This window comes from Anas acuta, chromosome 3 (assembly GCF_963932015.1).
Source record: "Anas acuta chromosome 3, bAnaAcu1.1, whole genome shotgun sequence".
Classification (NCBI taxonomy): Eukaryota; Metazoa; Chordata; class Aves; order Anseriformes; family Anatidae; genus Anas; species Anas acuta.
This window is the reverse complement of record NC_088981.1, coordinates 95,032,967-95,045,692: the sequence shown is the minus strand read 5'-3', so window position 1 is coordinate 95,045,692 and position 12,726 is coordinate 95,032,967. Positions and strand designations below refer to the sequence as shown.

The 12,726-nt window shown below is 38.1% G+C and overlaps 1 protein-coding gene across 2 annotated transcripts in view; it reads right to left on the bottom strand.

The window, feature by feature from the left end:
• Window positions 1-12,726, bottom strand: part of CSMD1 (CUB and Sushi multiple domains 1) — a 1,153,949-nt gene that overhangs the window by 929,009 nt on the left and 212,214 nt on the right. For both annotated transcript variants that reach the window (XM_068678424.1, XM_068678425.1), the window contains exon 2: window positions 3,565-3,781. In XM_068678424.1, the coding sequence (XP_068534525.1) occupies window positions 3,565-3,781 (217 nt within the window). The remainder of the gene's footprint in view (window positions 1-3,564; window positions 3,782-12,726) is intronic.

The window sequence follows — 12,726 nt, the reverse complement described above, 5'->3', positions numbered from 1 at the left end:
TGGCAGAGGTTCTGATATAGGCACATCTCTTTGTCCAGTCCCGTAGTGCTTCACTGAATTTTGCACAGGAATTTTGCATGTAGGAAGAGCATAGGAAAAGCAAGACTTAGATTAGCATTAGCTGTAGAAGATCAATATGTAGTACAAATAGCCCTAAAATGACTTTTGAAATCTAAAAAGCTGTTGAAATGAATGTTTTGAATTCACTTGCTTGTGGAAGAGAATGTATCTACCAACAGTACAAAAGTAAATAGGTCAATATTGTCTGTTTACTTCCACATGTAAGTGGAGCCTCTTCAGAGCTGCACTGTGTCCCTATGCCCCATTGATACATGTCTTATTTCTATCTAAAAACACTACATTTTACTATTGTACCTGGCAGGTACAAGAAGGAAAACACTTGAAAGTATGTGAGCTGCAATGGATTGCTGAATCCAATTCTTAGTGAAACAAGTCAAAAGGACTACAACTGTGCAGTATCTTACTGTGCCACAAGAGTTTCATCCACACAGATTCTGCCTGTTGCTGGTTAACTGCATATAACAAATGGCAACTCCTTTGCAATTTAAAATGCAAAGAACACTTTTCCATCTTTCTCCATCTTAATTAGAATTTGGTTGTATTTTGAAGTCTTTCTTCAACTTAAATTTTACTATATGTTGTTTGTTTGTTTGTTTTCCAATGATGTAAGACTGAGACATCTGTTTCAGTAATAACATATGGTGAAATTAATTATCTAACTTCATATTTGTTTATACAATTGATTACAGTACCCTACAAAGCCTTATCATAACCGATCTAGTTGGGTTTTATCTAGAACATAGGAAGATGCAAAATAGCATTTTTAGTATTTTATGTGTTGTTTAAATCATTCTACCTATTCTATCTTATTTCTCTATTTCCTCATAACGTATCTTATATAACCTATGATCCTACTATCTATAATCTCCTTAAATCAGTATATACTTTAACAATGAAATAGCACATTAAGTTCATGCACATCTTACAACTACTTCTCTTTTCTTCCTCCACACTAATAGCTTAAAACAAATTATTCCTCCACCTTATCATTTCAACATATTTTAAATGTGGTTCTATTTTCTTGGTTTAAACAATCAATATTTAGTGAAATCCTGGTGCATGCAAAAAGGTCCTTCAGGCAGTACAGTAACCTAGATGAATTTACTATTTTATTTTATCCAATTTTGCTTTAGCAGCTAAAAAAGGTAATACAAAATCTGTGATGATTTTATGCAATTATTATAATTTGTGAAAGCTATATAATTACACAGCTATTTTTAAGGAAAACCTCCACTTTTTGTAAGATGGCTAAAGAAATATAATTATCCAAAATCTAGCAGATTATTTTGATCTGTACAAAACCATAATAATAATATGCATACCCTGAAACAAAAGTTCCAAGGTCCTCTCTTGCACTTGAATGTTGTCAGTTAAAAAAAGAAGACTATAATTTTCCAATATCTGTTCAGTGAATTGTCTTGAAATGTGCAATTGTGGAAGGGTACGCCTGTGAATGTGCTTTGTGCAACAAAGCTGAGGGAAATTTAAGTCACAGAGTATGTGACTTAAGTATGTAATGTCAGTAGAAACCTGTCATTCAAATTCTGCTTTTTTAACTTGTGTTCTATGAAGCCAACAGATGCTTTATTTATTTTATTTGATTTATTATTTTATTTTATTTTATTTTATTTTATTTTATTTTATTTTATTTTATTTTATTTTATTTTACTTCCTTTTAACACCATTTGTAAAGCAAAGTAATTGGCAAATACAGGCAAGGGTAAGTCAAATATCAGCTTCATAGCTGGAAGCTGGAAATGAAATCCTTGTTTTACTGAAATCCATGGCAAACATAATTACAGCGGGATCAAGATCATACTTAAGCATTTCTGTCTTCTACTTTCATATCCACAGAACATCTGGTGGTCTTCCTTTAAACAATTTTCTACTAACAGATTAGTGCCAAACAAGTAGGTGTGTTAGCTATTGATAATAAAAGCATTTGCCCCCCCCCAAAAAAAAGTATTCCTTGTATGAAGATGATGCAAGTTCTAATCATATAAATAATCAGTAAATAAAGAACACATACTATACAACTAAAGAATTGATAGCTGAATACTATCTTCCGCAAATTTCAAAACTTTTTGAATTGTCAACAATCAATCAATCAGAACATTGTTTTTGTCAGAAATACATGATAATACACACTAAAATGCGGAACACATCGGTAATATTCCCATATTTGTTTTAGCAGTATAATATAAATCAGCAGCATGTAAAAGAGCAATCAGACAACAGAACTGACAGCAATGTTTTACAGTACTTCATAAATCTCATGCCTGAACAGAAAAAGACAGAGCAGCACAGACAGCAATGCTGGCTTTTCAGCACTGCTGTCTAGATCCAGCAGTTTTGGGTTGAGGAACCCAAAACAAAGCTCCAATTAAATTAATGCAACAAAATTTGAAGTTGTGTTCTTGAAAAGCTTCAAGTTCAAAAGCATCATTAAAGCATCTTTCTAATCTCAGTGGTACTACGACACATAAGACACCATCACTTCTGACCTTTAAAGGTGCCTAATTGTTTAAAAAATGTATAAACAATTGTATCATAGAATCATTCAGGTTGGAAAAGACCTAAGATCATCTAGTCCAACCTTTAACATAGCACTGCCAAGTCCATCATTAAACCATGTGACTAAGCTCTATATCTACACAAAGACCTCCAGGTGACTCACCTACTTCCCTGGGTAGCCTGTTCCAATACTTCACAACCTTTAAAGTAAAGAAATTTTTCCTAGTATCCAACCTAACCTCCCCTGGCACAACTTAAGGTCATTTCCTCTTGTCTAATCACTTGGTGCTTGAGAGAAGAGGCGGTGTCTACCGCCTTTTGTGTCTACCTTGCTGCATGTAGACACAAAAGAGTTTCAGTTTTGGCAAAATCAAAAATTTACAGCTCAACTCCTCAATATCTGTAAGGCAGGCAATAGTCACCTGAGGTTTCCTAACTCTCACTAATGAGACTGCCTATCAGAGATTTCTGTACTGCCTCCCACTTTGTCTCTGCCGCATTCAATGAGACATCATTGTCAATGGGACACTTTTAGCACCAGAATCATATCTACCTTCTGATTCAAACAGCATAGGCACAGTATTAAAGTGTGATCTCAATAGGACCTCTTTCAAAGAATGAGCGCCTTCAGGAGAAGGTCCCAAGCCCAAATCTGGATTCCATCATGGGACAGAAAAATAAAAATATGATGCTGCAATGTAGAATTTTCCTGTGCTCAGTGACTTTACTAAAACCAATCTTGAACTGTGCAAATTTGAATGAAACCTGATGATAATGATAAAAAAGCTAGGGCCATAAAGATCTGAAACTGGGATTTTCTTATTTGCTGTGAGATTCTGGGGAATTGCTCTTTGGCTGTGCAAGAACTATAGAAACACAACATAGTTATGTCATCAGAACATATATTCACAAGAGAGAGAGAGAAAGAAAGAGACAGAAACAAATGCAGAAAGGAAAAAAGTACTTTACCTCACTTTTAAATTGCCTTGCTGTGGTTGTCCATCATAAATTGACAGTATATCAAAATCTTCTTCGAGGGCAAAAGTATGAAATGACAATTGTATCCTGTTACGCTCTCCTGTGATAATGATCCATGTGCAGTTGGCGTAATTTGGATAACCATGAGGAAATCCAGGGCTTTCTATAGTACCATTCGGTCCCTGTACTAAACCTCCACAGTTCTGACCTGAAAAAGAAAAAAGCAAAATATTTATTTTAGTGTTTTCCCTCCCCCAGTGCATATTCTTACATGAGCAACTACATGGAAGCTTAATGCTATAATATTTTTTTACAAACACATTGTAAGATCACAATTAGAGCATTCTTCTCTCTGGATTCAAAACCCTTTTGTGAGATTTTCTGAGATATTTACCATCTTTTCATGCAATGAATCGTTATTACAGGTTATGTAGTATTAACTACACAACTCTTACTCATCCAAATTGGAAATTTAAGTATTAATCTTGATACCATAAATTCAATGGTTTGATAGTTTTAATGCTAGAGAGTGTTCAAAGTTTTTTTGGTGAATGCCATTTACAAAGTTTTTATATAAACACTAAAGTATAAGAGTTTCTTCTGTTCTGAAACATGCTTTCAACACTGAGAGCAAAATGTAGACACACATTTATTATGCATGCTGTTGCAAACAACAATAATATTGTTGTACTTCGAAAACAGCCAAATTTATGTGGTGTAACATCTCTAGTGCTGTGTGTATTGTGATCAGGAAAGTGTTAATTTTTGTAAAGATTCTAAAATAATAACCCTATGGATTTACTCAGCAGGTATTTCTGTCTGGTTTGTACATCCTACAAACCTTGTGCGAGTATGGTAGCTCATTAACAAGAAGTCCTCAGCAAGAAACCTTGATTTACAGTGCACACTCTTGCTAATTTCCTACTTGATTTTGTTAATCCCACACACAGTAGCTGTACTGGCTCTGAGCTGGAGAGAAGCATTAATGAAAGATTTGAAGAGAGAAAAGTTTAAGGACATTCTGTGCACTGTAATGCTTGGTTTATTACATGCATTTTAAGCACTTCAGAACAAGTATAATCCAAGCATTTATTGTTATACCTAAACCAGAAAAGTATTTCAGGCTGCAATTTTATTTTTAACTTCACAGTAGTAGGTCTCTGAGACCGAATCTTTCAGAGCAGTGCTTTCAAATGCTTGTGGGAGGTTTCCAAATTTTAATAGAATGGATTTAATAAAAGGGATTTGCTATTAAAACTAAAGAACTAATAGGTAATCATTTTCTACTAAATTCAAGCATAAAAAACTCTAATGAATAGATAAAAAGGCTGTAGGGATTTGGCAGATCTTTAAAGTAAAAATCTGCTCTAGTGTATCTACCGATCAATCCACCTTGCTTTAATAATTAAAATAATAATAATAATAATAAAAGATATTACTAAACATTCCTGAAGAACAAATGTATTACAATATTACAACAACACAGCATGAAACTTTCAGTTATGTATGGTACACTGTAATTTGTCAGCATCCTTGTAGATTCTCGGCATTGTATTCCTCTTCCTACAACCACAACAGAAATGTCATACAAATGTCAGGGAGCAATTTTAAATAACTTAATTACTACAGAAATAATTTTCCGAAAATAAAAAAAAAGTAATATTAAAGTGACAGCCCACCACTCTACTGCACTAATGAGCTACTTCATGTCACCAACATCCATAAATTCATTTCTGTAAATCAAGTATGTATAAGCCATGCTTCTTTTCTACCACCCTGGTGTGAAAGGGCTGATTTGAAAGAGGAGAGCTATCAACTGCAAGTTAGAAATTTGCCTAAAATTTATCAAAGACAGAACCACTTTTAGGAGTGGAAATCTCTAATACTTGTGTATGAATAATGTAATATGATGTTAACTACATTTCGGCCTTCTGGACAGACAAATTCCCCTCCCAAGCCTCTAAGGAAACATTTTGTTTCCTCTAAGGAAACACAGCTTGCTTAAGGTAAAACAGAAAAATTGCTGAGATTAGCAAATGAGTCTTTCCACCCCTAAAATGGCCCGGGTTCTGCCGCCTCCTTACAGAAGTGCCTACTCGCATAATTTTTTCAACCATCAGTGATTGTTCCTCTCCATCGCATGCTCCACACACATTGCTCCTCAGAAGCCCCACTCAGCTGTCCAGGTTCTATTCCTCAACATATTTTAACAACTCTGATAAGCCCATATTTTGCCACCACCATGGTTATTTTGGTCCTGTTTAGGTTGAAAAACAAAAACAAAACAAAACAAACAAACAAAAAACAATCAACCAAACAAAAAAACCCTCTTGCCTACATTACTGAAAAGGAACTAGAGAAGGAAGAGTGTATGGAGAAAGAGCAGTGTACTCTCTGGATATATTAATTTGAATTCTGAATCAGTGGATTTGAATTCTATAGTTATACTGAAATCTTTCCACATTTTAGTTTTATTCCAAAAGCTGGTGGTTTTTTTTTTGTTTGTTTGTTTGTTTGTTTGTTTTGTTTGGTTGGTTGGTTTTTGTTTTGTGTTGTGTTGTGTTTTTTTTTTTTCCTACTTACTATGGATTCAGGTTACTGTACATTATTCTCTGGAAAATAAACAAGCTAATGATAAATGAGGCAGCCAAAATTTCACCCGTGTTTAACTTAATCATTCCTTAGCACCCAGAGCCCTTTCTTCCTCCAATTTGCTTTTGTTCTCCTCTCTCTGTATCCCTCTAGCTTTGAAACTATTCATAAACATACTGCCTATTCACTTTGCAATCAAGCAGCACAAGGCAAAAGAGAACCATAAAAGAAAGTGATTGTTGTGAAGTGTTATTTAGGTTTGCTCTTACTTTTACACATTCATATGTAAATAAATATGTATAATATATATATATTATAAATTATTATTACTATTATTATAAATTTGTATAATATATATATGTGTGTGTATAATATATACGTATTTATTTTTCATTAAAAACAAAACAGAAGTGAACAACAGTCAAGGAGACTGTAAGAGATGTGCAGCTCCAGAAAACTGGCATCATTTTAGGTCCCTGCCTTGTTTAAACATGAAGCATTTTTACAGAGTGGTACTGGGGAAAAAACGATCTGCTATCTGTATAATACCTATTTTGTCAATAAATGTAAGTCTATAGCCTTTAGAACTGTCAAATGTTACACCTCTGCTGAAGAGTAAATGCAACATTAAATCACTTAGAATCCAAAAGACAGATTCAGTAGGAGGATATACTTGGAGAAGAAGAATGAAGAGACTTACAAGTGACAGGTGGCAGCAAATTAGACGTGAGTTGGCAATGAAATACCACACAAAAAATGCAATTTCTGACTGCAGAGACACCACAGACCAGTAATAGGACACTGATGAGATTAATTACAAACACTTTGTTTCTTATGGGTGCCTTAATAGCAGAAAGTGTCAACAAATTCCAGGGAATTCAGAAACAATGAAAAAGAGAAATTAAAGAAATTGAGCATACTGACAAGAAAATCTTAAAAGAATATTCATATTACCAGAGTTTTAACAGGTCTGCTGGGCTGAGCATAAGCACAACAGAAAATGTAGGCTGAATATTCCTAAATACACCCTAAAAAGAATCTACCCATGCAATTCACTTAGTGAATTTTCACTTAGTTCTGGCCTCTGTGTCAAAAACGTGGCTTAAAAAATATATATGTGGCCATTTTTCACAAGATGTCGAGTCATTGATTGAGGAGATTATCAGTACAATGAATTACTTTAATATTAAAGGTGTATTAGGCTGCCAAGATTTTATTAGCATGACACCAAATTATTGTTTATATGAATGCAAACTATGCTATTAGCATTAATTTTCTGTCATATGTTGTCTGTAAGAAGATATTTCAGGACAGCTATTTTAACTTTATGATATGAAAAGGGTAATATAAGAAAACTAAAGCTCTCGGCTTGTAGTTGAAATTTATTAACATTGATTTCAACCTAAATGTTACCTTACAAAGGTTCTAAGCAGGACTATTTGCACCTGTTCAGGCACAACCTTTCTCAGTTGTTACCCATATGTTAAAATACATGAGGAAAACTTAATTTGCCTTAAGTGCTGAAGGTAAATAGTGGTAGAATCACTAGTAGAATTTAATAACACTTCGCCATGATACTTAGAACAAATTGCAAAGTGCAAACATTATAAATATCTTCTAAAATTGGTCTTTTATTTTCTTGGACCTTTACATTTATCATAATTATATTTATCACATCTCATTTTACTAGTATCTAATAATTAGATCTACAGAAGTCCAGATTCATTTTTCAAGTGGTAAGGCCTATTGCAAAATTTTTCTACAATGAACAAACAAAAAGAAAGCCACTTCTTTTCTTACGGTACATCACGTATTCTGTGGAAGACTGACACACTTATTACAGGTGTATATTTATATGCATACATGTACATATCTATACACATTTGTAGAGCAATTTTTCAAGATACACCTATTTTGAACAAACAAAATATAAAACACACTATAGATAGTTATAATAAAGTCATAAATAAGACCCTAAGATATTTTGAACAGTCACAGTAATGAAAATGAAGTCGTAGAATCATAGAATATCCTGAGTTGGAAGGGACCCATAGGGATCATCAAGTCCAACTCCTGGCACCACACAGGTCTTCCCAAAAGTTTAGACCATGTGACTAAGTGCACAGTCCAATCGCTTCTTAAATTCAGACAGGCTTGGTGCAGTGACTACATCCCTGGGGAGCCTGTTCCAGTGTGCAACCACTCTCTCAGTGAAGAACCTCTTCCTGATGTCCAGCCTAAACTTCCCCTGCCTCAGCTTAACACCTTTCCCGCTGATCCTATCACTGGTGTTTACAGAGAATAGGTCACCTGCCTCTCCACACCCCCTTGCAAGGAAGTTGTTGACCGCAATGAGGTCCCCCTTCAGCCTCCTCTTCTCCAAGCTGAACAGGCCAAGGGACCTCAGCTGCTCCTCAGATGTCTTCCCCTCTAGGCACATCACCATCTTTGTCACCCTCCTCTGGACACTCTCCAACAGTTTAATGTCCTTCTTGTACTGTGGTGCTCAGAACTTCACACAGTACTCGAGGTGAGGCCACACCAGCGCAGAGTAGAGCAGGACAATCACCTCCCTTGACTGATCAGCAATGCTGTGCTTGATGCATCCCAGGATATGGTTGGCCGTCCTGGCTGCCAGGGCACACTGGCAGCTGGTTCATATTCAACTTGCAGTCGACCACAACCCCCAGATCCCTCTATGCGGGGCTGCTCTCCAGCGTCTCATCGCCCAGTCTGTACATATAGCCAGGGTTGCCCCATGCCAGGTGCAGGACACGGCACTTGCCTTTGTTAAACTTCATGCGGTTGGTGATCGCCCAGCTCTCCAATCTGTCCAGATCTCTCTGCAAGGCCTTTCCACCCTAAACAGAGTCCACAACTCCTCCAAGTTTGGTGTCGTTGGGAAATTTTCTCAGAACACCTTCTAGTCCTGCATCCAAATCATTTATAAAAACATTGAAGAGGACTGGCCCTAAAATGGAGCCTTGAGGGAACCCACTAGTGACTGTCCGCCAGCCAGATGTGGCCCCATTTACCACAACCCTTTGAGCCCTGCCTGTCAGCCAATTGTTCACCCATCGTATGATGTTTCTGTTAAATTGTATGCAGGACATTTTGTCCAGTAGGATCCTATGGGAAACTGTGTCACATTTATTCTTGTGACTTATGAGTAGGCTTCTCATTCCACAGGTACAGAAGAATGCAGTGATTATTATTGAGGCAAATAAAAGATTTTGATATCTGAAATTCTTAAAAAAACTTTCTCACTAATTCTAAGAACATTTCAAAATGCGCCTTTCTTCCCCATTGATTAACACTAGATCCTAATATGATTAACAGTATTATAAACAAGCGTAACAAGAAAATGAAAACAGCTGTGCTAGACCAGATCAAAGGCTTAGTTAGATCAGTAGTTTTTCTCCAACAGCAAACCAAAGGAAGTTCCTAGGAAGAACTCTCCTCACCATCAAGATCCGTATTTCAGGGATGAACACATCCAAGAAGAGGAACACATTCCTTACCTTTGTGTTTAACAGTCCTTGGTAGATTTCTTTTCCACAATCTTGTCCAGTAATCCTCCACGTTAACTTCTATGACCTTTACTGTATTGTATGAGGAATTCTAAAACATTAAAAACCCTTCTTTATGTTTGTTCAGTAGCTACTGTGTTAGGTTCGTTTGATGCCCCAATAGCACTTGTATGAAAAGAGAATGTATGGTTGACTCTGACTCTTATTGATGCTTTCTATGCCACTTACCATCTTATTGACCTTTGACAGATCCTTTTTTTTTTTTTTTCCACATTAAAAAGTTCTATTTTATTTTGCTGTGCTTTGTACTACAGCCATTTTATCACCTTTCCCTGAACCTTTTCCAGTTTTATTACACCTTTCATGAGACAGGGAGACCAGAACTTCTTGTAGTATTGAAAACATGGACAAACCATTTCCTCTCAAATATATTTCCTCTCAAACTACAAGTTGCTACAGAATTTAATTATTGCTGATACTAATTCATGGTCCAATTTGCCACAATGTGTTTTGAAATCATAGTGAAAAATAATTTGAGTATCTTGTTTAGATTTTAGGTAAACTTTATTTTTTTCCTGAATAAAGCCCATGAGCTAAGTTGCTGCAACCTGAAAATGTGCAGACTGAAAAAAAAAATTATCATTGTTTACTTATTGTCCAGCATTGTTATATTCAAAAAAAAAAAAAAAAAAAGTAGACTGCTACTCAGTCTGCTCTCTTTGCTTTCTCCAGAGGTGTGGATGCATCATGAAGATGTCTCTTCATGACATCTTCATGCCCCTGACTTGCTTTGCAGACAATTCCCTGCTAAACACACCACAGCATGAAGGGGATTGCAGTAGCTGGGCTGTGGGGCATGTCACTAGCCTGCTCTGCTGTCACACAGCCCTGCGGCCTGTCACACTGTAGTGGGTTTACGTGGCAAGGTTTTGGTAGCCATATGGGGGCCATAGGGGTCCTTCTGTGAAAAGAATCCAGAAGCTGCCCCAGGCTAGATAAGGGGCCTGCTGCTGGCCAGAGCCTAGTCAATAAGCGATGTTGTTTGTGCCTCTGTGAAAGGAGATTTAAGAAGGGGAAACAAACAAACAAACAAACAAACAAAAAACTGTGGTTGAACAGGAGCTAGAAGAACCAGCCCTGCAGACCCCAAAGTCAGCGCAGCAAGAGGGCAGGAGGTGCTCCAGGAGCTGGAGCAGAGGTTCTCTGGTGGCCTGTGGAGAGGCCCCTGGTGGAGCAGGCTGTCCCCCTGCAGCCCATGGGTCCCACATGGAGCAGATCTCCACGCTGCAGCCCGTGGAGGAGCCCCCAGTGGAGCAGGTGGATGTGGCCTGGAGGAGGCTGTGGCCCATGGAAAACCTCCCATGCTGGAGCTGCAGCCTGTGGAGAGGAGCCCACGCAGGAGCAGGGGGCCTGGGGGGAGCTGCTGCCTACATGTGGGGGACCTGTGCTGGAGTAGTTTGCTCCTGGGGGATGGATCCCATGGTACAGAGCCGTGTGGGAGCAGTTCTTGAAGAGCTGCTGCCTGTGGGCAGCCCCCGCAGGCTCAGTTGGGGAAGGATGGCATCCCGTGGGATCCACACGGAGCCTGCACAGAGAGTGAGTGGGAGGGACCAGTGGAGAAGTGCTATAGACTGACCGCAGCCCCCATTACCCCATTCCCCTGTACTGCTCAGGGGGGAGGAAGTGGAAGAGGGTGGAAGCGGGGGGAGGTGTTTTTGGTTTCTTTTGTTTCTTACTTCTCTTGTTTGTTAGTAGTAGGCAATACTTTTTACTATCTCCCTGCTCAAAGTCCGTTTTGCCTGTCACAATAATTGTTGAGCAACCTCTCTGTCCATATCTAAAACCTTGAGCCCTTTGCATCATATTTTCTCCCCCTTTCGCTTTGGGAGAGTGAGAAACTGGCTGTGGTGGAGCTTGGCTGCTCACCTGAGTAAAACCACTACATGTGCCATCACACCTCCCTGCCTGACAGTAGGGACAAGGGCAGAGAGAAGCACTGGCTGAGTGCTCTCATGGGTGACTGCAAGGAAGCAGCAACTCACGCACATCAAATGAGGTGGCAGAGTAGGACGTAGGTGTGAGAGATAAATAGGAAGTTGCAGGCTTAATTCCTCCTCCTCCTCCCTCCTCCTCTCCCTCCCTCCTCCCATCCACCCCCCCCCCCCCCCTTTTTTTTTTCCTTTTCTTTTGCATTTCCATATTCTACCTTTACGTTTCCCCCCCCCAGCTCCTGTGTAAGCCCCCAGTATTTCCCTGCCTGCCATCGAGGGCCTGCAGGTCTGCTCCAGCCCAGCCAAAGACCAGCCTCATTCTACCCTGTGCCTTTAATCTCTTCTCAAGTAGTATACCCTTAAGCTTTCTTCTAAGCATGGTATTGCCCAATAAAATTGTTACTTCCCAAATTAACTTCAATCAAGAACAGAAATGTCAAATGGCCAGAGCTGCACAAGCACTACTTTCTGAGGACTGTTTTAAATAACAATTGGCTACTTCAAGCATCCTTTAAACATTAATTATTAAGTAAACCCCACAACAACATTAAAAGGCACTTTATGAGGAACTAATGAAATCAGAAGGTACCAAGTTCTTTTTAACTTAGTTACTGCTGAAGATTTATTCACAATGGCAAGCCACCATCTTTGTTGGCAAAACTGAAATACTCCCCCAGAAGGCAAGGAGAGGACAAAGAGCTGTTAGAGAACACCTGCCTGCTTGCTGTCAGGCCCTGTTTGCTGTTATCTGCCACCCTTCAATGTCAGGACGAACTGATGCTGCAAAGCTCCAACACTACAAATATTTAGATGTATTCAAGACGGTCCCAGGCTAATGTGAAATGAGACCAGTGTGATTTTATTCATGATGCTCTTGCAAAACCCAGACAAAAATGTGTCATTTCAGGAGATAATAAATAAGTTTAATATTTAGTTATGGTAAAGTTATATGCTAAAAAAAAAAAAAAAAACAAAACACAACAAATAAGAAAGAAAGAAAGAAACAAACAAACAAACAACTCATCACTGCATACACAAAT